The sequence below is a fragment of the Mustela lutreola genome, chromosome 4 (assembly GCF_030435805.1).
Source record: "Mustela lutreola isolate mMusLut2 chromosome 4, mMusLut2.pri, whole genome shotgun sequence".
NCBI lineage: Eukaryota > Metazoa > Chordata > Mammalia > Carnivora > Mustelidae > Mustela > Mustela lutreola.
The window spans coordinates 160,760,169-160,787,358 of NC_081293.1; the positions used below are offsets into that span (position 1 = coordinate 160,760,169).

A 27,190-nucleotide genomic window follows, 5' to 3' on the forward strand; every position below is an offset into this window, starting at 1 on the left:
AACTGTCATAAACATCCTCCTTAAGGCCTCCATGACACATATCAAGTGAAAGTTTTTTGACTCATTGGATGAGATAATTATTGAGTGGCTGGTTGGAATGTTTGCTACTGGCTACATAGCAGAATTATTACTTAGCTCTTAGTGCTGGCACTCGATTACTGTAATTAAAATAAGTAAATCTTGTTTAGATAATTGCAGAGCCAGGTCATGGGGAACCTGTTCAGCTTGCATTTTAGTATTAGCATGTGATCAGTCCTAATACATTTTGAGGAGATGAAATAGTCTTAAAGCAAATCCCAGATCACATGTTAATGGAATATCTTGGAAGAAATATCAGTGTCTAGTGGAGTCTGGACTTTTCTTGATAGATTAAATCTTCAGAGAGATAAGCATACTAAAAAGCAAAACAAAGAATAGCAACCTCTCTTTATTTTTAAACCAGATATAAATTAAGAATAAATCTGTACTTTTTAATTTCCTGTCCATTACTCCTCTCTATTTGGTTTCTTAGTCCAAAACTGCTCTTCTTAAAAATCAGTAAGAAGACTTCTCATTATCCCTGGGCCATTTTTTTTTAATCTCTTACTTGGTATGACTGCTTTTTCCTTGCAATTCTTTCTCATTTTTGCAATGCTGCTTCCTGATTTATCTGGTTGTTCAGCGTCCCTTTTACTGGCCATCTTTAAATGTTGGTGAATCTGGCATTTTGCCCTGTCATCATTTACTCACTAGAGGTTTTGTTTTGTTTTGTTTTTAAATTTTTCTTTTTATTTATTTGAGAGAGAGAGAGCGCAATCAGAAGTAGGCAGAGAGGCAGGTGGAGAGAGACAGGGAAGCGGGCTCCCTGCTGAGCAGAGAGCCCAGTGAGGGGCTTGATCCCAGGACCCTGAGATCAAGACCCGAGCCGAAGGCAGATGCATAACCCACTGAGCCACCCAGGCACCTCACTAGAGTTTTTAATTTCATCTACCTTTCGAGTCATTTTGGGAGGCATCTCCAAAACATATATGGAAATACTTGATGGGATATTCTGGGCTTTAGTTCTGGGGTAAAGTATAGTCATGTGTTTTGAAATAGCTCCTTAAATAACACTGGTGGATTCTGGTTAAGAGCTCCATATAGTTTGATACTGTCTCATCTCTACTTCAGCTGAAAGTAACACCTGGATCATAATAATACATAACATTGGAGATGATTTTTTAATGTCAGGTACAGTGCTAATAAATTTTACTAAAATAGCTTAAGTAGGTGCCTGGGTGGCTCAGTCGGTTTAGTATCTGCCTTTGGCTCAGATCGTGATCCTGGGGTCCTGGGATCGAGTCCCATGTCAGAATCCCTGCTCTGTGGAGAGCCTGCTTCTCCCTCTTCCTCTGCCTGTCTTTCTTTCTGTCTCTCATGAATAAAGAAATAAAATCTTAAAAAAATAAAATAATTTAATTAGATTATTTTATTATTTTGATCAAGGTCACTATGTATTGTGGTGAACTTGTATTTGAATTTGTATAAAACTGATTTCAGACCTCCCGATAAACAAGAGTAGGCAAGCAGTGGACAAGTTAGAAAAGATCTACAGGATCTCTCAAGCACCAGGCTTTCCTCTTGTTTAAATTCCAGTACAGGCCTCCTGAAAGGAGTTAAATATTGTTGTTGTTGTTTTTTTAAACCTTTGCTTTCTTTCCCATGCTGTTGCTGCAAGCTGCTGTAAAGTGGTCTTTTATACCTATAATATTCCAGATAGTTGGAATGCTCCTTCAGCCTTCAAAACCTCATTGAAATATGACCTCTTTTCTAAGCTGTTGAGATCCTTAGTTCTCTGAAATTCTGTTACTCTTGGATATCTCATTCATGGTCTTGATCAAGTTCTGCCCTGTAGGACAACATCTTTGCATTCCTCATTCATTTATTTAATGACCACCTATAAAGTAGCAGATGGTATTCTATTCCCTAAAAATCTGGATATGGATAAAACATGGTCTGTGTCATTAAGCTCCTAGTGACAGGGAAGGAATTAGGATCGAAGTTTGTTTGTGTTTTTTACAGCATAATGCAGAATGATAAATTACTCTTAACCCCACAGCAAGTGTACTTGTTCAGTTGTTGAAACCTGTCAGAGCAGGGGATCAAAAATAATACCATACCATTTTATTTTAACAAAACATTAGCCAGTCTGTTTATGTAAGGCCTTTTCTTTGATTGTATGTTTGCTCAGAGGCATTCCATGTCATTTTAATAAAGCTATACCTATAATATTTATTTTTTAAAATTTTATTTATTTGAGAGAGAGAGAGAGAGGGAGGGAGCATGAGAGGGGACAAGGCCAGAGGAAGAAGGAGACTCCGTGCAGAGCTGGGAGCCCCATGTGGGACTTGATCCCCAGACTCCAGGATCATTACCTGAGCCGAAGGCCGTGGCTTAACCAACTGAACCACTCAGGAGCTTCCCCTACCCCAATAATATTTGTTGCCGGTGACTTCCAGTTTCAGTTTTTTTGAGAAAAGCAAAAAGCCTTGATACTTTGTGATAGTTTGTGTAGGCGCCTTGATTTTTTTTTTAGTTTTATCTCCAGTTAAAACTGTTCTCAGTTGCCTATTTGCTCTTAGTAGATATCTTTTATTTCTCTAAAAATAATTGTATCCTCCTTACTCTTAAAATTATTTATCCTCCTATGCTTCCTTTTTTTCTTCATAAGTGCTAAACCACAGGTTTTGAGCTTCTGCCTTTCTAAAAAGCCACTCCACATCTAAGCATTATTTAACTGTTCACTGGTTTTCTTGGTTAGTTCCTATGTTTATCTCAGTGAATTGCAGCTTGCTCTGTGAAGTCTTCCTTGATTCTTCAAGCTATACTTCAAGCTATATATACTTTATGTATGCCGACTGTATTTTTTGTTTAACTATAGCTTGTTTCTCAATGAAATTAAACTTTCGAGGGCAAAATGCCCCCAGTTCCAACATTAGCAGCTATTAATAAATAATCATAAAATGAAATTTTTTGTGTCTGTATTTTCTTTTGATTGTAATAGTGTATCAGAGGATAGCTGTTGGGATGCAGAAGCTATAGGATGTTGGGAGATGATTTATCTGAATGAAACTTTGAATCCTCCTTGGCAGGTTTTTTCAAATTGGATCATGATATGAATTTAGTGAGCCATTTTAAAAAATGAAAAATAAAAATGATTTGAAAATGAGTGTATTTTGCTTAACATGAGTGTTATTTCATTAAATTTTTAAGTTTGTATGCACATACATTTGTACAATACAGATAAGTATACTTGTATGTATGTGTATGCTGGGTTTTCATGGAAAATGTGTGTAGAGGCAGCTTCTCTATTTTCTGTAAATTGTGGTAATAAAAGTTTGAAAACAGCTGCCTCCATGGATAATCCATGGAGAATCCCAGAGACTTCATGTAGAAGCAGATTTACATGAAGAGCAGAACCCCAAGGTTGGGGATTGCAACAGGGTTTTTATGGTTCTTGCTCTACCACTGACCTTGATGTGCTCTTGGCATAGTCAGTTAACTTCTTTTTGGCTTCATTTTCTAATGTTTAAGTGATTTGATTTGTGTCTCTAAGGACTATTCTAGTTCTAATGTTCTGAGACTACATAATTAGCAAATGTGGTTGATAATAAAACCACATTATGTGTGTTCCTTACACAGTTTGTGTAGTGAAGTAGGTTTTTCCAAGCCACTAATTGATAAAACTGAGGAGCATCTGTGCTTAAGTGTTTATATGCTGTATAGAAATGAAAAATCCTCAAGGTTTAAGCTGTGTATTCTCTACTTAACAATAACTAAGACAGTACTGTTACTTATATTAGGTGCTATAACGATGTATGATTAAGGAAAAATAATTTATAAGAACTACACAGTATAATATCTCAAAGTATGCTTCATATGTTAGATGTTACTAGATATTTTAGAGGTTTGGGGGTAATAGTCTAAGGCTGCAAAGTTGAGGAGCTGCTGGGTAGAACAGTCTCTTTAATTATAGGACCTCTGAGAGCCTTTATAATCCCAATAACCTAAAGGAACCTTACCTTAACTGTTACAAATAATTATTGATGTGACTTTCTTCAGAACCTTGTGAACAAACTTTTCATGAATGTTTTATTCTTAGACTTGAAATGTAATAATTTTCAATGATGATGGGATATGCATGACTTTCATGGGCTAGGCTTCAAAGAGGACATGGGTTATTTTAACTTGTATCTAATGTTAAAGTAAGGGGGCAATATAACAAACTCAGTTACTCTTATTTTAGAATTTTCTTCAAGTATTTAATATCTTTAAATATTATAATATTTTGTTTTAACAAGGACAGAAAAAATATTAAATCCAGTTATTTCTCTTAAGGTCTGTTAAAATGAGGGACAGTGACTTTGTTCTGAACATTTATAGTGCATTTCATTTAACAGATCTTAAAATATTAGTTATAAAGGAATACAAAATACTACATGTTTTATTCATGTAAACAAATATAATGTTAGTGATAAAGAAATATAAAATGATGCAGATAGGCATTCTGTTTATATTTTATTGGATAATTTTGTTTTCTTAAGTTAGGATATAGAATTCTGAATTGTGTTATTCTTACATTTTTCTTAAATAATACAGTGTATTCTGACAATCAAGCTTATTAATTCAGAGCATTTCCATTTTTAACCACTTGGTTTGTCTGTATCTGAGAGGCCTATTAGTCTTTTACCGTGGATGGTCTGTTAACTCACTGTTTCTAAGTTGATGTCTTGTGCATTTTTAAGTTTCGTTGCTATTTTTATTCTTCTATCATATGAGACTTTAAAATAAACCAAGGTAAAGTTTATAAATGAGAGAATTAGTAGAATCTAAGGACACACAGCAAAAACTTAACACTGAGTTTCTAGTTTTCTCCTTAGATTAATTAATATACAATAATTTGTATTTCGATGACATGTTTATTGCATTAATATTCTTTTTTTTTCCCAAAGATTTTATTTATTTATTTGACAGACAGAGATCACAAGTAGGCAGAGAGGCAGGCAGAGAGAGAGAGGAGGAAGCAGGCTCCCCACGGAGCAGAGAGCCCGATGTGGGGCTCGATCCCAGGACCCCAGGATCACGACCTGAGCCGAAGGCAGAGGCTTTAACCCACTGAGCCATCCAGGCGCCCCTATTGCATTAATATTCTTAAAATGTATTTTTTAAATCTTGTGTAGTTTGTTTTTAATTTTTTGTCTTACTGAAATGAGACTTTTAGTTTTTTGTACTTGCATTTGCTTGTCTTGCTTGTTAATATTATTTGATTAAATTTTACTACAAATAATGGAATCCTAAAATAACAGTGTATGACAGGTTAGAAATTTATTCTTCCTCTATTTCAGAATCCAGAGTTGAATAGTTTTGGATTGAAGTGATGTCTTTGCTTTAAGTTTTCAGTGTTCCCCAGGTACTTCCTTGTTTGTTGCTTCACTAGGCATGTTCTCTGCCCAGTATATTTCATGGTCTAAGGTAGTTAATTCAGCTCCGAGCATCATGGTTACATTTCAGCCAGCAGGAACAAGGAAGGAAAAAGAGGAGTGCATTACCCTTAGAGAACCATTCAAGAAGCTACGACATGACTTGGACTCTGGAGCCAGATTCAAAACTGTCTTAAATTCAAATCCTCCTCACTTTAGGGAAAAAATACTATTGTGGTGGATTTGAGCGGCTAGGTTAGCATGAGAAGGAATTACACCAAATATAGATACCAACTTTCCCTATTTGGATATTCTGCTCAGGGCCCTTGTGGCAGCAGCCATTCACAACAGACAGTTGGTATGGTGGTGTGCAGCTAAGAACTGTACGTATGTTAGGTTAGGGTAGGTGAAGCAAGATACCCTATTTAGGAAAGTTGAAGTCACCTAGGTTTTTAGGTCAAATTTTCTTCCATCTTAGGAATATTGGGAGTACTACCTACGTCCAACCTACCCTTCAAAATGTAGCTTTTATTTTACTGGGAAACTTTTCATTGATCCATAACAGTCTTGTGTTTCTTGCCTCTTCTATGTGCTTTAGTACCTTATGCTTATCTTCCTTATACCTTGTTAGAATGAAATGGTAAATTGTAGCCTTCTCCCACCCAGATAGAGGACATGTGTCTGGGTATGTGTATAGATTTGTATGGGGGTATGTATGGTGGAGGGGTAAGAATGAATTTCTTGTTTTTAAATCTTCATAACATAAGCCTCTACTATAGTGCATTGTACATAGGAACTAATTGTGTGTACTTGTACATAAATTTGCATCTATTTTTGTTAGTCCATCCATGCCTATTCTAAGATTTATATCCATCTTTTAAAAGTTGGCTTTTAGGGGCGCCTGGGTGGCTCATTGTTCAGGCGATTGCCTTTGGCTCGGGTCGTGGTCCTGGAGTCCTGGGACCGAGTCCCACGTCGGACTCCCTTCTCAGCAGGGACTCTGCTTCTCCCGCTGATCTCTCTCCTCTCATGCTTGCTTTCTCCCTCTCTCAAATAAATAAATAAAAATTATTAAAAAAAAAAAAGTTGGCTTTTAAAACTGATAAAGTACAGCTTAAAGTTAAGTGAATTTAATTCTTCTAATTCTGTATTGATGTAAAATCTTTGACTTTTAATTTGAAAGGGGTGTTAAATTTAAAATGTTTTTATCTTAATTCATCCTGTTTCTTCTTACCTTTTCGTGTATTATTAATCTCAGTAAATATTTTCACAGAGAAAGTACTTTTTATTGAGTATTTACTGTGCACCAGGCACTGTGCTTAGGTTTCACATGTATTATTTAGTTTATCAGTTCATGTATTATGTTTAATTTGATATGTGAAGAAACATTAAAGTTCAAGTATGTTGTTTGCTGTAATCATGCTATAAAGGTAAGATTCTCATCCAGAAAGCCTGAAGTTAAATGCTGTACTAATAACCACTGGACAGTTGCTTCTGCTAGTTGTACAAAACAAAATTCTATAAGTCATTTTAAGAGTTTTCTGTCTCAGGACGCCTGGGTTGCTCAGTCGGTTAAGCATCTGCCTTCAGCTCAGGTCATGATCCCAAGGTCCTAGGGTCGAGTTCCATGTCGGGCTCCTTGCTTGGTGGGGAGCCTGCTTCTCCCTCTGCCTCATGCTTCCCTGCTTGTGCTCTCTGTCACTCTCTCTGATAAATAAATAAATAAAATCTTAAAAAAAAAAAGTTTTTCTGTCTCATCCCCCCCATTAAGCCCTAAATATGTTTAAATTCATTTTTTTGGTTTTGTTTTGTTTTAAAGCCTTCCTCTCTTAGCATGCTTGCCAGTGGTTCTCTACCATTGCCTACAGAGCAGAATCACTAGTGATTCCCAAGCCTTGGCCCTGGAGACTGATTTAGTAGCTGTGAGGCTGAAACTCATACATAGTATTTTATCTGAATAAATTGCACTGATTCAGACTTCTGTTTTCTGTCTAATGAGTTCTTTTCTGTACCTTTCTTTATTTTGCCAGTTTTTATTTATCTTTCAAGTTCTTGTTTGGTTGTCACCTCTTTCTGGAAATCTTTAACTCCCATCTGATTTAGAAGTTACTCTTCTGTGTTTTCTAGCATCTTAAATATAGCTAACTACAGAGCTCATAGCATGTGCTTACTTATTTGTCTCCCCTACTCTGTCTTATTTTGCCCTTTTAATCCCTTGTGCCTGGTACATAGTAGATTTTTAAAAAGTATTTACAGAATTATATTTCCTGCAAAGCACTAAGTAATATTTCACATCGCTTTTTGAGGATATTTTATAGTCAGAATTTGGCACTGTTGGGGCACCTAGGTGGCTCAGTCGGTTAAGTGTCTGCCTTTGGCTTGGGTCATGATCCCAGGGTCCTGGGCTCTCACTGTCTCACTGTTAAGCGGGGAGTCTGCTTCTCCTTCTCCCTCTGCTGCACTCTCTCTCAGTCTTGTGCACTCTTTCTCTCTCTCAAATAAATAAAATCATCAAAAGAAGAATTTGACACTGTTTTCGGTTTTCAGTGTGATCTTAAAGTCTTTATCAGGGCAAGTAAAAGAAAAATTATTACAAGAAGAAATTATTAGTCAAATGGTTATGGATTTCTTATCTCCATAATAATAAAAAATTATTACAAGAAGAAATTATTAGTCAAATGGTTATGGATTTCTTATCTCATGATCTTAATCATGATAAGGATGTTTAAATATGTGGGACCAAAATGATAACTTACCTTGTTTTTAGATGGCTAAAAATTAACTTGCTAGAATTTTATTTCTATGTAATTTTATCTATATTGCATTATGCTTTCTGGTTATAATGAAGAAAATACACATTTGGTTTTAGAAAGATTTGAAGATAGAAAATATTGGTATAAGGGAAAGAAAGCCTGAGTCCAAATCACAACTTTGAGGTTCCTTTCTAGGTCACCAATGAAAGCATCCCTCCTTTCTTTAAGAAGTTGTAGGGATTAAAGCCTCCATAACTAACATTTAGTCTTCCTTCATCACAATGTTGGGTTCTCTTATATATTGCCTTGTAGATTCTCATCCCTTTCTCAGCTACCCCACCAACCCTTCTACTGCTTTATCTAGATCTCCCATTGTATGTTCAACACAGTTACCTCATAGTAAATTCTTAACTACTTCTTAGTACATTCCGTCTACCTCCTTTCCCTGAATGAAACTGGGATCTTGAAGAACCTTTTCTCCTACAGTTTGTAACTTTCTTTGGGGGAACTTTGTTCCTTCACCTCATGAGTTAGAGTTGGTGGGAGATGGTCTTAGTTACCTTCTTTATGGTTAAAATCTTCTGTTCCATTGCAGTCCTGTGAATTAGAAAGAAATAGAAATCATCTTAGTACAGAGTAACTCATTCTAAAAATTAAATGTCAAATTCTGAACTTTAGGGAAAAATATTAAGGTCTCTTTCCTTTGATTGGGCTCTTTAATTAAGTTTGAGTTTGACAGAAGTATTTTGATCTTCTTACTTCCTTGATTCCAGGATATGATCTATGAGATATATAATCAGATTTGATTTGGGGGACGTAAGAAATAGTACAATAAAACCCTCAAAACTAGACCTGATAAATGAATTCACTTATGTCACAGGATACAAAATCATTGTACAGAAATCTTTTGCATTGCTATACACTAATAATGGAACAACTGAAAGTGAAATTAAAACAGTCCCATTTATAATAGCAGCAAAAATAATAAAATATCTAGGAAAAAACTTAACCAAAGAGTTAGTTGTTAAGTATCTAGAAACTAGAAAACACTGATGAAAGAAATTCAAGATAATACAAATAAGTGGAAAGACATTTCATTTATGGGTTGGAAGAATAAATATGGTTAAAATGTCTGTACTGCCCAAAGCGGTCTATAAATTTTAATGCAATCCCTATCAAAATACCAATAGCATTTTTCATAGAACTAGAATAAAAAAATCCTAAAATTTGTGTGGAACCACAAAAAACCTCAAATAGTGACGTGACATGTCTTGAAAAAGAAAAAATAAAACTGGAGGTATTATAAGTCCAGATTTCAAGATATATTACAGAATGGTAGTAATTAAAACCATATGGTACTGTCATAAAAATAGACACGTAGTTCAGTGGAATAGAACAGAAAGCCCAGAGATAAGCCCACAGTTATATGGTCAATCAGTCTTCAAAAAGGGGGCATGAATATACAATGGGAAAAAGTCTCTTCAACAAATTATGTTGGGAAAACTGCAACATGCAAAAGAATGAAACTGGATCACTTTCTTTCTCTATACACAAATATAAACTCAAAATGGTTTAAAGACCTAAATGTGAGACCTGAAGCCATACAAATCCTTAAGAGAGCACAGGCAAGAATCTGTGATACTGGTCATAGCAACATTTTCCTAGGTATGTCTCCTGAGGCAAGGGAAGCAAAAGCAAAAATAAACTATTGGGACTACATCAAAATAAAAAGTTTCTGAACAGCAAAGGAAACAATCAATAAAACTAAAAGGCAAAGAAGATATTTGGGAGAAGATATTTGTAAATGACATAAGTTAAAACCACAATGAGATATCACTACTTCACACCTATCAGAATGGGTAAAATCAAAAACACAAGAAACAACTGTTGGTGAAGATGTGGAGAAAGAGGAATCCTCATGCACTGTTGTAGGAATGCAGAGTGGTGCTGCCACTGCGAAAACAGTATAGACGTTCCTCAGAAAGTTAAAAATAGAATTACTCTGATTCAGTAATCACACACTGGATGTTTACCCCAAAATTACAAAACTAGTAATTCAAAAGAATACATGTACATGTACCCTTATGTTTATAGTGGTGTTATTAACTATGAAAGTAGCCCAAGTATATCCATCAATAGATGAATGGATAGAGAAGAATGAAGTGTGTGTGTGTGTGTGTGTACACACCATTCTTCATATTCTAATATTCCATTATATATTATTATACAATTACATGTTTATATATAATGAAATATTATTCAGCCATTAAAAGGAATGAAGCCCTGCCATTTGCAACAACATGGCTAGAGCTCGAAAGTATAATGCTAAGTGAAATGAGTCAGTCAGAGAAAGACCTATCATATGATCTCACTCACATGTGGGATTTAAAAAACAAATCAGCAAAGGGGAAAAAAGGCAAATCAAGAAATAGACCATTAGCTATAGAGAACAAACTGATGGCAAGAGGGGAGGTAGGTGGGGGGATGAAGGAAATAGGATATGGGGATTAAAGAATACACTTATGATGAAAAAATAAAAAGATGCTGAAAAATTAGTATAGTAAATACACATTTCGACTATGAGAGATGTTCATTTTTAGAAACATTGATGAAGGAAATGTGTATCTCTGAATTAAAGAAATTGAGCAGTTCATGAAAAAAATTGTACTTTGCCGAGAACAGTTCAGAATAAGTCTAAATAACTTAGAAACAACTACTTGCATAAATGTGGAAGATGAGAGGTAGAGAAATGTGAGCCAAGTTAAACTGGATTCTGAAATTCTTTTTCTTGGCCAAATGATACTTAGTTTTTGTTGTGTTTACTTCTATAGAGATCACCCAGTTACTGTAGTTACGGTTTATATTCTAGATCAGTCTAAAGGAATATAAAATGTACAGAATAAGTTGTCAGATAGGATATTTATTTTATTTTAATTTGAAGGTTACCTACTTCTGTCTGTATAACTCACCAATAATTTACTCTGACATTTTTTAAACCTCTGAGACTGTTGGTGAAGTTTCCTGAAATGTTCACCTTGATTGTAAGCAAAATAAGCTATCTTTTGTTGTTATAACCAACATTCAGGGGCATCACATATGAATTGAATCTTAAAGCTTCAGTTTTAATGTGAGTTGTCTAGGAGTGGATGGAAGTTAACTAATTTAGATATCTCCTCCCTGACATGTTAAAAATTGACCAGACCTAAGTTTTAGTTCAGAGTATGCAAGCTATTACTTCATGTAGTGAATGACAGGAGTTTAAATGAAGATAGAGAAAAAAATTCCCTGGGGGGAAAAATCGTAAGTGAAAGTATAGTTAGGTGTTTTCTGATTTTTTTAGTGAGTATAAAAAAGCAGACAGTATTTTGACATTTTATAATAGTATAAGATACATGCTGTTTAAAGTTAAACAGTCTTAACCATTGTTCCCAAAACGAGAATTGCTCAAGAACAAAAAGCAAATAGTCTTAATCTTTAATAGGAGAAGCATGAGCCTAAATTCTCTAGGATCAGGTATATACTTTATTATACCCATCCATAATTTTCTGCTCCAGGCATCCATGGATTTATAGTCTGCCTTCAGCTTTTACCATGGTATCGAGTGCTTCCTCCACCTAAAATCCCAATTAGACAACACAGACCAGTCCTTCTGGCAGACCCTGGAGAGGTTAGAATATTTTAAGAAAAGTCAGCTCTATTCCATCTGATTTGAGGGCTGCTAAATCCCTTGAGTCCCAGACATACCCATATAGAGAATAGAGCAAGAGAAAATGAAAATGACCTGAACTTTGTTGTTCACGGTACTTTCTTAACTAGGCATTTGTTTGGTTGCTGTAAAGCTTTGACTTTTTCCAGAGCTCCTATAAAGTTAATGCAGCCAGTCTCTAGTTGTTTTTGATGTTTCTATGAGGGCTTGGAAGTTCTTAAGTCTGTCATTTTGCTGATGTCACTCAAGAATGCTTTTAAAATTATAAAAAATTAAGTTAGTGAAGGAAATTTAGAGCACACAGAAATGTGGAAAGCTAAGAAAAAAAAAAATCTTATCTCCAATTCTACTCTGTAGTAACCACTATTAACATTTTGGTGTGTTGCCTTTCAGGCTTTTTTCCCCCTTTGACATGTCATGCCTTTCATTTTACCCTGCTTTCTCTTGTTCTTCTACCCTGTACTACCAAAAAAAAGAAAAATTGTTTTTAAAGTTAATTAAAATAAGGTCTCTAAACATACTTTTAGTCAGTGCAGTATTAATTTTTGAATTTAGTATACTTTTACATTTGGCAGCCCAAAATATTTTTACAGGTATGCAAATTTTTCATTTATGCTTCTAAATGAAAATATTATAGATATTTTTCTTCTCTTTTTTTGTTTTAAATAAAACACAAGTCATATTTATTAGAGTTGTCCAAGTCAGCAGTGGTGATCTTCTCACTCATCTTGCCATTCCTGGACCCAAAGCACTCTGTGGCTTCCGCAGTAGTCATGCCCTTTTTCACCTGGTCAAAGACTACATGCTTGCCATTCAGCCACTTGGTGTTGGCAGTGTGGATGAAAAACTGGGAAGTGTTTGTGTTGGTTCCAGCATTTGCCGTGGACAAGACGCTAAACCCTGTGCTTCAGGATGAAATTCTTGTCATCAGATTTCTCCCTGTAGATGGACTTCCTGCCAGTGCTTAGGCATGTGAAGTCACCACCCTGGCATAAATCCTGAAATAATCTGCGAAAGCAGGGACCTTTAGAACCAAGTCCTTTCTCTCCAGTGCTCAGGCCATGAAAGTTCTTGTTGTGTTTGTGTGTGTATGGTGTGTAATTCTTCCTCTTCTTATTTTTTATTATATTAGTCACCAGACAGTACATTATTAGTTCTTGATGCTGTATTCCAAGATCCATTGTCTGATGTCTTTGAAACTTTGTCTGCAAACAGCCTGGAGGAGATGCAGCCCATAGCAATGTTGAAAAACATGATGGGGTTGGGACGCCTGGGTGGCTCGGTTGGACGACTGCCTTCGGCTCAGGTCATGATCCTGGAGTCCCGGGATCGAGTCCCGCATCGGGCTCCCAGCTCCATGGGGAGTCTGCTTCTCTCTCTGACCTTCTCCTCGTTCATGCTCTCTCTCACTGTCTCTCTCTCAAGTAAATAAATAAAATCTTTAAAAAAAAAATAAAAGAAAAAAAGAAAAACATGATGGGGTTGACTGTGGCTAGATAGTGAGTAGCAATAGGACAGTGGCGTCTGTAAGGCCTAGATATTTCTGATTATCCCCTACAGGCTTGGGTTTTATTGTAGTCTTTATTCTTTTATTCAGTATATAAGAGTTGAGAAAGAAGTAGGTATCAAAAATCTGTATTTTCCTTGGTCTTAGAAATTTCTGGAATTTTTACATTCAGAAAAAAGTGACATCCCCTCATTCAAAGGGGTAAGCCCTGACAACCTAGTATAGATCTTAACTTTCTTGGGAGCCAGTATAAAAAGAAAGAACTTAACCTGGACAGAAATAGTAATGCTGATATTGTGATATCAGTTATTTAGGCTATAGGTGTCTTTTAAACCAGCCGAACTATTAACAATAACTAGATTCTTTAATTGTGCTATATTAATTGATAATTGCAGTTTGATTTTTAATTTATTTAGTCTTGTATTATGTAGATCTCGAAGCTATTTATGTTTTGGTAAAAATTATATATTTATATATAATTTATATATTATATGTTGTATTAAACTTGACATAAAGAGTTAAAGAAGAGTATGTGAATCTGAGCAGAAATTGTTTTTTGCCTTCTTCCATTCCTACCTCTTACCTCAGTCAGGAGCACTCTAAAAAGTAATTACCTATGACTTTTTTTGGGATTTGGTTTATGGAAAGGTACCCTTTATAATTAAGGTGATGGATAAATTGGAAGTACTTTTTTTGTGATTCAGTTTTATACTGAGATGCATTTTGATTAATTTTTCTTTCATCAGCAGATTTCTGCTTTTTATAGTTGTATGATTTCTTTTTGGGGGGGTCATTCATTAATTATTGCCTATAATAAATGTTTATACCTAATTTTTTTTTTATGTTTTATTTCACTGAAGTAGCAATTACATTTTCCAAACTTGGGTGTTTCTTTCATAGCTAACTTTGGTCTCTAGGAATACATTACTATTAAAAATGGAGACTGTTGTATTAGATGCATTACTTTTAAGGGGCGCAGATTGTAGGATTACAAAGCTAAAAAGATTCCTTGAAAGCATGACTCTAATCTTATAAGAAAATGAGGACAAAGAACTTATTCTAACAGGGAGTCTTTATAGTATGTTTTCTAATGTCACTTCTTTGTTCCATCAAGAATTACTTAAATAAAGCAAGTTTGGTTACGGTAATGGTTGAATATTTAAGGTTGATAAAGTAGCCAACTTTAACAAATTTTTCCTCCCCCTTTTCTTTTAGGTGAATCTGGACTCGGGAAGTCAACATTAATCAACTCATTATTCCTCACAGATTTGTATTCTCCAGAGTATCCAGGTCCATCCCATAGAATAAAAAAGACAGTACAGGTATGTACATTTGTATTGTTCATTGATGATAAGCTGGGGTAATGTTACCACAGACAAAATACATGCTATAACTTTTATTATGCTTCCCTAAAGGTAGGTTTTATATTTGGCCTCATCCAATATAAAATGGTAAACCTGATTGATGATTAAAAAGAGAAGGTGAATTTAGAGGAATTATCTTGGCTAGAACCTTCTATTAAATTTGTGCCTAGGACCCTCCTATAGATTATACTGTGAAGTACTAAATAATACCCCTAGAGTTAGGCTGTCCAACATGGTAGCTGCTTGCCATATTTAGCTGTTAAGTTTGAGTAAGTTAAAAGCAAATAAAATTTAAAGTTTAGTTTCTCAGTTACACCGGTCATATTTCAAGTGCTCAGTAGACATATGCGGCAAGGGTAGTATGGATGTATTTGGGTAGTATAGATGTATTTCCACTGTTGGAGAATGTGCTAATGGATAGAGTAGAAAAAGCTTGATTTGCAGAAAAGCCATTATTACTTAAATACAGTGCTCTGTATTACTCAGTGGCATAGTCCTATGTGATAGATGAATGGCAATTGGAATTTTAAGGCTCCTAAGCTATGTGTAGTCTAATTAAGTAGTTCTCAGTCTGTAATGTGTATTTAGATCAACTTGTTAAATTGAGTTCCTGTTTTAGGTTAATTTAGTCTGAGATGGGTTGAAATTCTGCATTTCTAAAAATTTTAGGTGACGTTGATGCTGTTGACCGTTAGACCATACTTCATGTGACAGAATACTCTAGGCTCCAGATCTCTACTGTTCAGTACAGTAGCCAGTAGTCACATGTGCCTGTTGAGCTCTTAAAATATGGAGAGTCCAAATGGAGATGTTATGCAAGTATAAAATACATCCCAGATTTTGACAATTTAATATGTAACAAATACAAAGTATCTTATTACTAATTTTTTTATATTGATTACACTTTCCAGAGATAATATTTTAAAGTGGCTACTGAAAAGTTTTAAATTACTTATGTGGTTCACATTACATTTTTGTTTCAGTACTCCTTTAAACTGTTAATTGAAAAAAAATTGTTAGTGGAACGGTACAGTAGTAATATATAGCCCATAAGCAGAGAGGAGGGGGGTGAATAGTTCTCATTGGAACAGGCTTTATTCAGGCTGGAGGTGGATTTGAAGGATTGGTAGTGATTATTCTAGTGCACAGGGTAGAAGGACACTCGGGAAATCCTGGGCAGAAACTCATACATATCAAACTGCAAGATGCAGTTTAGTAATTAGAGTCTTAAGAAGTAATTCTGTCAAGTGGATATTTTGTTTCTTTTTTTGAAGTTTTTCTCTTTTAGGAAATTTTTTTGTATCCTTCATAGAGTTTGAAATTTCAAATTACTTGCAAAATTGTATTCGATAAACTTGACACTACCTTGCTTATTTATTTTGTGATCAGTGTTGTATATATGTTTTTTAAAAGATTTTATTTATTTATTTGACAGAGATCACAAGTAGGCAGAGAGGCAGGCAGAGAGAGAGGGGGAGGAGGCTCCTTGCTGAGCAGAGAGCCCAATGCGGGGCTCGATCCCAGGACCCTGAGATCAAGACCCGAGCCAAAGGCAGAAGCTTTAACCCACTCAGCCACCCAGGTGCCCCCAGTGTTGTATATTTTAACCCTAAACAAGAGGAGGAAGTTCTAATTTTTTAATTTAGGTATTTAAATTCAAGATAAGTAAACTATGTATGTAGAAATGTTAAAGAAACCACACAGTGCAGATTCCTAAGTTCAAGAATATTTATTTTAGGGGCACCTGGGTGACCTAGTTGGTTAAGCGTCTACCTTCAGCTCAGTCATGATCCTGGAGTCCCAGGATAAAGTCCTGCATTGGGCTCCCTGCTCAGTGGGAAGTCTGCTTCTCCCTCGGCCCTTCATCCCACTCATGCTCTCTCTTTCAAATAAATAAAATCTTTAAAAAAAGAATATTTATTCTAAAATATATTAGATCTTAGTGGTCATGTACTTGCCAGTAGTGTTCTTGGTAATTACTGCTGAGTCCTCTTTGTAGCTCTGGCATATGGTGTTAATGCCAGGCTTGCATTAGTAAGTCATTAGTATCTTCCAGGTATTATTCTAAGCAGTTTATGTGCATTAACTTACTTAATTCTTAACAGCAACTTTATGAGGTAAGTGGTATTATTACCGCCATTTTACATGGGTGGAAACTGAGGTAGGGACATGGTCATATTCCTGAGATCACATAGTTAAGAGTGACAGAACTGGGGCGCCTGGGTGGCTCAGTTGGTTAAGCAACTGTCTTCAGCTCAGGTCATGATCCTGGGATCCTGGAATTGACTCCCATATCGGGCTCCCTGCTCAGTGGGGAGTCTGCTTCTCCCTCTAACCCTCTCACGTCTTGTGCTCTCTCTCTTTCTCTCTTGAATGAATGAATAAATAAATAAATAAATAATCTTAAAAAAAAAAGAGTGACAGGATTGGATATAAATCTAAGCAGTCTGGTTTGGTGTGTTTTCTGTCAAATTATGCTTTCTCTATACTGTTGATATTTAATACACGCTAGTTTCATAGGTTAACCAGTTCTTAATAGGTGGATTAGCTTTCCTTTACTACAATCTCCCTATTTAATAATGTTTCATCCGACAGCTTTTTGGTTTTCTTTCTTTTTTAAACCTTTTCCTTTAAAAATCTTATATAGAAAGAGTTTCCCAACTAGGCAGTTAAGACAAAATGAAGACAAAACGATTTGATCAGTGAAGTCCTGTGAAAATTGTTAAAATAACATAAAAAATGCCTCTATCACCGGGGTGCCTGAATGGCTCAGTCATTAAGCGTCTGCCTCCGGGCAAGTCATGATCCCAGGGTCCTAGGATCGAGTTCCACATCGGCTTTGGGCTCCCTGCTTGGCAGGAAGCCTGCTTCTCCCTCTCCCTCTCCCACTCCGGCTACTTGTGTTCCCTCTTGCTATGTTTCTCTCACTCTCTCTCTCTGTCAAATGAATGAATAAATAAAAAATATATATATATTTTAAATGCCTCTGTAAGCAGTAAAGAGCCAGTCATCTGACTCTAGCTAGTAAGGGATAGTTTCAGGAAGGGATTTTTTGTTTGTTTTACTTTTTAAATCTCAAATAGTACATGCATGATGTTTGCTGTTGCTTGTTAGGTTTAAATTTGCAGTCTGGACTCAAGGGTAAGGACTTCCCTTTAAATACTAAGCTTGAAATTCCAATAAACTACTGCTGGGTAAATGATGGAAGCCAATTAACTCATGAAGATTTTGTACCTTTCCATGTTTTATTTTACTTTGCTTAATAAAGACAAAAGAACAATACTCAAGCTTTCTTGATTCATCCATGCAGTGATTTTTTTTTTTTTTTTTTTTAAACCAGTGTCTGAACACATGAAAGTACCAGTGCTTGCAATTTCAGGAATTTGACATAAAGAAATTGAATCTTTCATACTCTGTAGCAAAGTATTTGCTCAAATGAGAGATTGCTTGTAATGTAGTTACAACTGTGTGTATCCTGTCATGGTCTACATATTATAAAAAGGATATTAAATAGAATTCATTATCATATTGTCATCAACGATTCTTCATATTGTGAGACTGAATATTTTTCCTGTCTTCTCAATTTTATACAGTGAGCATGCTTTTATAATTTTGCCTTTCAGAAAAGAAATATGAATACCAAAAGATAAGTATTTATAAGGAATAAGATTCATATTAAGAATTCATTCTAGGTCAGCTCAACAAAAATATGTCCCCTAAAAGTCCTTATGCCAAAAATAAATTTTTTTTTTTTTCCCCAAAAATAAATTTGCCAAACAAATTTATTAAAAATACTGATAGACTATATGGTACTGTCTACTAAACCAGTTGCTCAGACCAAAAAACTTGGAGCCATCCTTAACTCCTTTTTTCTCTTTCAGTCCATATGTAGCCATCAACAAATCCTGTTATCTCTACTTTCACAGTTATATCCAGAATTCTTTATTATACCTCTCATATGTAGGGTTCCATCATCTCTCTGCCTAGATTATTAGAATAACCACCTAATTTACCTCTCTGACATGATCCTTGGCCACCATCTCAAACTTTTTTAACAAAGCAGTGAGTCTTCTTTCATAGTCTCAGAACAAGGCCAGAGTCAGCTTTTTAAAAAGTTTTATTGATCTATTTCTATTTTTTTTGAGCAAAATTTTCTTAATATAATTTTTAAATGAATATGTAGCTTTATACCAAAAGGGCATAGATTTTAGCATAAAGCTTGATGAACTTTTGTATACATGTTCATATATTTAGGTAATTACCACCCAAATTAATATAATGTACATTTCTAACACCCTGGAAAGTTTCCTTTTGCCTCCCCTAAGTCAGTATTATACCCAACTTCAGATATAAATAGATTTCTGACTTCTGTCTCAATAAATTAATTTTGTCTTTCTTGAACTTCATTTAGATATATACTCTTTTGTGTCTGATTTCTTTCACTGAAGATTATGTCTGTGGTATTTGTACTGTATAGTTATAGTCATTTTTCATTGTTGTGTAGTATTTCAGTATTTGATTATATCATAAATTATATTCTGTAGATAAGCACTTAGGCTTTCAATTTTTAACAATATGAATATTTTTATACATTCTTTTGGTGGTTCTGAACACTTGTTTCTGTTTTACATCTGTGACACATTAAGTAAAGGTATTTTATTGTTTCAGTTAAATTTCTTTGATTCTTATGAGGTTGAACATGTCTTTTATACTCATTAACTATTCAGATTTCCTTGAAGTGTTTTGATCATCTTAATGTTTCCTGTCTTTTTCTCTTTGATTTGGAAAAGTTCCTTGTCTAGATAATTGTCCCTTATATTTCAGACACTGAAGATAATTTCTCTTAGGCTAGCATCTGTTAAGGAATATGGAAGAGGCTCTCAGGATTGTTTTTACGTTTACTTGTCTCCCAAATAATCCTGTCTAACTCACTTAACCTTCTTTTAAGGTACCATTTCAATAGTGTTCTCTTTTTGTGAATATCTTCCAAGTCTTCCTTTTTTGAAAACAAAGGAGTAATTAGGGCTTGACAGTATCTCTACTAAGATTTTTATGACAAAGGCCTGTGTATCACTCTTAAATCTTTTCTTTTTACCAAAAGTTAAGATCTATAACATCTGAGAAATGGGTTGATAATGACTAGAATCCCAGAGAAGTACTCTGGGTGGTATTCCTTCATATACTGGAAACAAGTTGAAGATCCTGTGTACTCTCTTTCTTACTTATCCAGGAGAGAACATAACATGTTCTGAGTCATTCCATTTATTTAGAGAATAGAGGGTAGTTTTCTTTCACAGTTGACTGGCTCTTCACCAAGCTCAGTAATCTAGAAGATAATCTCCTCTTGGAAGCTCATAAATTCTTTGTGGAGGGTGGTCAGAAGTATTACATCTCAGCCCAGACATGGCAGACCAAGAGAAACATAAAATCCCGAGTTTCAAAAGGCATATGTCTGCAGTTTCTCACCTGAAGGCTTTCTGGAACACTTCCAACTGTCAAAAAAAAAAAAAAAAATTAAAGAAAAGAAAAATGCTGTGATGTAGCAAGGTAGGGAGTGAGATTTTAATAAAGACTGTGATCTCATAATCTCCTCCCTGAGCATTATTTATTTATAAAAAACTGGTATCGTAAGGAATTCTTCCACATTTGCAATCTTGGAAGGAAAGAAAAGGTGCTTACACTAATAGAGAGATAGTTCTGAACTTCTCGTGTATAAGTGGTTCTGATTTGAATGGAATTTTCAGTATTAAATAGAAATCTTTTGTGATTAATTCCCAGTGTCCTGTCTTGGGCCTCAGGACTCTGAATGCGGCAGCTCAAAATGTGAGCCAACACTCTAGTCCTAGAGTTCTTGGTACCTGTGGTTCTCACACTTGGGTGTACATCAGTCATTTGGAAGGCCTGCTAAAACAGATTGCTGAGTCCACCTCCCCTCAGAGTTTGCTATTTAATGGGTTTGAAGGAGGGCCCAAAGAATTCATGTTTCTACCAAGTTCACAGATTATGCATCTGCCAGTCAGGATACATTTTGAGAACTACTGCTTTGCAGTGTTTCTAGCTGATCCAAACTGGTTTTATCCTGTCTCTATGGGAAGAAGTTAGAGAGGGTACTGTTTATCCTTCATTCTTGCAGAATATTTCACATTGAATGAAATTTAACTTCTGTTTTTATTCATGTATTTTTTAATAGACTAATTAAAATGAAGTGATAGAAAGCATTGAATACTTGTTCCACTCTCAAAAATAGATCTTCAGATTAACAAAGTTTTAAGAAAAATATTATATAGTAGCAAATTTTATAATTTTGGTATATTTGAAAATTTTTGAATCCTATTTCAAGTCTGTGAAAGGTTGCCAACTGTCTCCAAGGAAAAAACTGTCCTTTATTTTGAGACTAAATTGCTTCAGTTTCTTTTGTGAAATTAGTGTGTTAGATTTTTTTAAAGATATTTGAGAGAGAGAGACAGTGTGTGAGAATGGGAGTGGGGAGGGACAAAGGAAGAGGGAGAGAAAGAATCTCCAGCAAACTCCCTGCTGAGCACAGAGTCCAGTGTAGGGCTTGATCTCAGGACCTGTGCTGAAATCCAGAGTCAGACACTCAACCAGCTGAGACATGCAGGCACCCCAAGAGTGTTAGTTTTTTTCTTTTTTTCCCTTTTATTTATTTATTTATTTATTTATTTATTTTTAAAGATTTTATTTATTTATTTGACAGACAGAGATCACAAGTAGGCAGAGAGGCAGGCAGAGAGAGAGGAAGGGAAGCAGGCTCCCTGCTGAGCAGAGAGCCCGATGTGGAGTTCGATCCCAGGATCCTGGGATCATGACCTGAGCCGAAAGCAGAGGCTTTAACCCACTGAGCCACCCAGGTGCCCCTTTTTCTTTTTTTTTAAAGTTCTTAGTTTGCAGCCTTATATTGGTCCTCTTTAAAACTTTTTTTCTTGGTTTATGAAGTTCTTCAGATCACTATTACAGATTAAGTGGGTATAGAAATTTTGGACGTGAAGAAAGGTGAAAGCAAAGAATCCTCTCCCTAAGATAATGTTTTATAGAATCCTTGAGACCTTTTTGTAAAGCCCAGTTGGGAAACTCTCTTGTTGATATTGGTCCAATATTGATAGTTTTTTGAGCTATTCATAGAACAGACATTTAAATGCTTTATTTATTTATTTGTTTGTTTGTTTGTTTATTTATTTGACAGACAGAAATCACAAGTAGGCAAAGAGGCAGGCAGAGAGACAGAGGGGGAAGCAGGCTCCCTGCTGAAGCAGAGAGCCCAATATGGGACTTGATCCCAGGACCCTGGGATCATGATCTGAGCCGAAAGCAGAGACTTTAACCCACTGAGCCACCCAGGTGCCCCTGAATGCTTATCTTATGCCAAGTTTTGGGACGACAGCTTTAACCCACTGAGCCACCCAGGTGCCTCCATAATCAAAGTTCTTAAGCCAATCAAATGAAGGATATAGCAAACAAATATGATTTAATGAGAATGTGCTGCTGTAAGGTGCTATAGATTACCTTGGCAGATTTTAGTGTAGTAGGAATGAAGGGCAATATGGTGCTGGTTGGGAAGTGAGTAGTAAATGAGGCACTGATGATGGGATGGCTATGAAGGAAGGGATGAAAGTGAATACCTAGAGGTTGAGTGTAGGGTACTGAGGCAGTCGTTTGGTTTTTATTTCCAAAAAAGACCTAAGAATGTTTATATCATATGGGGAATTAATCCCTGAAGAGACAAGAGGTTGAAAATAAAGGATAAATAGTCTAAACTCTTGTCAATATGACTCCAATATGGAATAATTAGATTATATAGATTAAGAAATTAGCCTTAGGAAGAAAGGGACCTATTCCACTGAACAGAAGGAAAGACTGTTGCTTCAGACAAATTGGGGCTGTTGCTTTAGACAAATTGGGGATGCTCTTGTCTTCATTTAGAGATGAGGTACTTTGCTGAGGATGGACAGAAATAGGGTAGAGAAGACCCATACTGAGAAATGAGAGTGGCATGAGACTAAGGAGCACATAGAAGGATTATTGGATAGCAGGGAAATTCCGGTCAGATCGAGGTTCATGAATTTTGTGGATCAGAAAGATATCCGAGCTTGGAAAGGAAAAAGAAATAAAGGGTTTAGGAGGGGGGTCACTAATGAAAATGAAAGGGATGAGTTGCTTAAGATCTCAGTGTAAGGAGTCAGGGGAAGTTAGGGGTGGTGATATAGGGAGTGTGTGTGTATGTGCGTGTGTGCGTACCTGTGCGTGCTTAAAGATTTATTTGAGAGAGAGAGCAAGAGCTGGGTGGAGGGCAGGGGAAGAGGGAGAGGGAGAGAAGGGATCTCAAGCAGGCTCTGCGCTGAGGACAAACCCCAGTGTGGGGCTCCCATCTTATGACCCTAAGATCATGACCTGGGGTGCCCCTAGAGTTCAAATCTTTGGAACAACTTTCTTTCTTTCTTTTTTTAAGATTTTATTTATTTACTTGTCAGAGAGAGAGCATGAGCAGGGGGAGGGGCAGAAAGAGAAACAGGCTCCTTGCTGAGCAAGGAGCTGGATGTGGAACTTGATCCCAAGATCTTGGGATCCTAACCTGAGCCAAGGCAGACTCTAAACTGGCTGAGCCATCCAGGCATCCCTGGATCTGCTTTCTTAATAAACTAGGTCAGGGTTTTGATGAGAAGGAAATAATCTTTAGGTGTAAGTATTGTACCTTTGGTCATTGCCTCTTAGTTTCTTGTGGAACATAATGAAGTATTTAAGATAGATATTTATCTTATATATCTTATCTTTATCGTAAATATCTATCTAATTTATTTATCAGGCATTAAATAATAGATAGTTTTTGTGTTTGAGCTAAGTGAAATATCTCAGGCTGTTTAAGTCTCTGTTGTCCCAAGTCCCTGCAGAGCTTTGGCTGTAATGCCACCTCCTGAACAAGTTTGGGTAGAGAGGTAAGCTCCTGGCAGAAAATTTTAACCCTCTCTATGAAATTTAATATAGTTAATTAAGTAACACTTTCTACTTAAACAGCTCTTAAACATTATGTTATAAAACTTTTAATGGTCTTTTGAAAATGAAAGAAGTTATTGAAACACTGAATGTTTAATTTTTTTTTTCTCAGATTGAAAAATGGAACAATATTAGAAAAAAGAGTGCCTTGGATTTCTGGAAAGTAGGAGTCCAAATGAGGCCTCAGTAAATTAATTATACATAAGTAATGTAATGGGCTTTAGTTTTATTTTTCAGAGAGAAACACATAATTGAAAATACCCTTGATTCATTCCTTCAGTATTAAATTAGGCATTTAATCTTAGAGGATTTTGAGTGATGCCATAAAATATGCTGATGTGACCTGCTTAAGTAAAGTGCATGGGAAAGTAGCCATTTGGAATAGATTTCTTAAGAAAAGTTTGAAATTCCTGGACTTGAACTAATTTGTTTTCCATGGATCCCATGAGGATACTTGCAAAACCAGATGATAGGATACAGTCGGATCCTGTGAATGGCACTAGTTTACAGTTAAGTTTTCTGGATATCTTCCATATGTTGCCTTCTTCTTTCTATTTGACCATATATGGATACATAGAAATTCATAGGCCTGAAAAGACCTTTTATAAAAAGACTCTTTGAAGTATTTAAAATACAGATCTTAATTTTTTATATCAGTAAACAATTAAGTTAAACTGATTATAAAAACAAAGAAACAAGAATCTTAAAATTTAAGCTGGTATGGTATGTGATTAGTGTACAACCTATTATTGAAGATAGAAATGGGCTTTATTTACTAATAAGAGAACCAGAAATGGTTTGGGAGTAAAATTGGGAGATGACTCATGTAGAACAATTGTATTTTGCATCAGTTTCTAATATACAGTGCTTTGTCATTTAAAGAATTATTAGGAAAGGGATGGTATGATTACTTTGGATATTTCTGCTTCAGTGCCAGTTACCATAAATGAGTAAGCTATTTTTATGGAAGGAGATGGAAGCAAATTCAAGGTATATTGAGATGTTGGTAATTGTCCATTTTTTAAATTGATATTCAATGACAAATAACTCGATTGTCCTTTGACTAGAGGACAACCATATATATAAAATAGGAACTTTGTAAATAATGTGGCATAATATCACTTTTTTAAAAAAAGTTTTGAAAATCTAACACTGGTAAGTCTGATTATTTCCTCATTTTGCCTTTCTCATGTTGTGAGAGTAACCTGGTTTCAGACTAGCTGTATTATCTTAGCTATGTGGTGTGAAACAGTGGTCTTCCAAGTAATAACCATCTATTGTTGATACTGAAAATGGCCAGAAAATATTAAGAACCCTATTTATTGATGTTTACTTTTTTAATCTACAGAGAATTAATACTGTGTTAATACTTATTAACAGATTTCCAATTATGTATATTTGGTAGATAAAAATAAATATATTTGGGATGTTCAGAATTTCCACTGGTATTTCACACTAGGACTAAAACAGTATAAAGACCACTGGTCTAAAAGATAAGACCTTTACCTTTTATTTGTCTAAAAGATTAGAAGCCCTTCCATGGACATACATGTCCAAATCTTAGGCAGTGTTTTCAGTTTTAACAAGATTTTTTTTTATATTATATTTTTTTAATAACTGTTGGCTGACTTAGACCTGTACTGTCCAATTCAGTGTCACCAGGCCATATGTGTCTATTTAAATTTAAGTTGATTCAAATTAAATAGTTAATTCAGCTTGTAAGTTGCTCTAGTCACATTTCAAGGGCTAAGTAGCTGCATGCCAAGTATCTACTGTATTGGATAGTGCAGATACAAAACATTTGCATCATCTCAGAAACTGTCCAACATTATGTTGGACAGTGTTGCTGCAGACTTTCTTGCTTAGCAGTCTTAGTTCCTTAGTCTCTTTATGCATTACCTAGCCTCTGTAAAAAATGCCCAAGGAAAATGGAAACTACATCATATTTATAATACCAAAAGGTACACTCAACTATTTCTACCTAGAAATTAGTCACTTTTCCTTTCCAAAACATAAATAGTTGAAGTTGCTTTTCACATATTGGTGATATTTTTCCCTTAAGTCTTATGGTACTTAAGTCATACCATCTTTTGGCAATTAACACTCAACATTTGTGTCTAATTCTTCTCTCTTAAATTAACCTGTCAGTATATGAAGAGCCTCTAGTCTTAGTTAGCCCTTGATATAAATGTACATTGAATGAAAGCTTGTGTTTTTCTGGGGCAATTATTCTTATTCCCTTTTTCTCTTTGAATCAGTGTTTACTTTATCAGGAACATATGCCCCAAATGAATGAGTTATATGTTCTGATACATAGCTCAGGGTTACCGAAAATCTTAGATTGCTGTTGGCATTATTTAAGTCCAATACTCTTTGTCAAATAGAATATTTTCGCAAATTGTGACGAGAACTAAAGATTTTAGTCAGAGTTAGTAGGATTTTTTTTTCAGTGCCTGCACGTCCGCTGATTGCCTCTGTCAAATATGCGGTATAATATTTGAGAAGAGAATTGGATCTTAACTATACCATAAACCCAAGTGTAAATAATTATAGCTATGCTGAAAAAGATTTGGGAATGTTAGTAAGTTAACTTGAGTTACCTTTCCTGGAGGTAGTCCAGGAAAACATTTATTGTAAATGGTACATTAGTTGTACTTGTTTGGTTAATTGCATTTGATTTCTATGAGTTACCAAATCATTCAAGCACATTGTTTATATTATTAGATATGCATTTAGATTATATGAGTATTATATGGCTTTAGTGACTATTACTACTTTCTCAGTTCCTGTTTTTCTTCTTTATGTCAGTTATAAACCATAAACCCGATGTTTATATATGTGCCTTTCTTTCAAGTAACCAGGACTTCTACTATCCACAGTAATTGATTCTAAAGAGAATGTGGGGGTGGGTTTTTGTTTGTAAAAATTTCCAGTTGGTTTTGATTAATGCTCATCCCCTGCTTCTTACTTTGTAGGAAACCACAGGTGTAACGTGTGGTATTAATACCTGTACCAATGACTCTTACAGGTGGAACAATCCAAAGTTTTAATCAAAGAAGGTGGTGTTCAGTTGCTGCTCACAATAGTTGATACCCCAGGATTTGGAGATGCAGTGGATAATAGTAATTGGTAAGAAGGATTATCATCACTGCTTTATACTGCGTTTGGGGTATGGGGTCGTTAGAGTTTTTCTGCTTAAGATTTTTAAACTTCTCATTTTAACAAAAGTTATTTAACTTAAGTCCTATGACTAGAGTTCTTATACTAATTTGGCCACTTACTTGAAAATGTTGCTTATTTTCTCTGAACTGATTTCTATAAAATAGAGATAATACCTGTCATAGAATTATTTTGGAGGCAAATTCCAAAACAACATAGAAACAAGAATTCTCATTATTATAAGGAAGCTAAAACTT

The 27,190-nt window shown here is 35.3% G+C and overlaps 1 protein-coding gene across 2 annotated transcripts in view; it reads left to right on the forward strand.

Annotated features, from left to right (window-relative positions):
• Positions 1–27,190, forward strand: part of SEPTIN7 (septin 7) — a 110,191-nt gene that overhangs the window by 49,935 nt on the left and 33,066 nt on the right. For both annotated transcript variants that reach the window (XM_059171552.1, XM_059171551.1), the window contains 2 exons: positions 14,620–14,726; positions 26,803–26,903. In XM_059171552.1, coding sequence (XP_059027535.1) covers positions 14,620–14,726; positions 26,803–26,903 — 208 coding nt within the window. The remainder of the gene's footprint in view (positions 1–14,619; positions 14,727–26,802; positions 26,904–27,190) is intronic.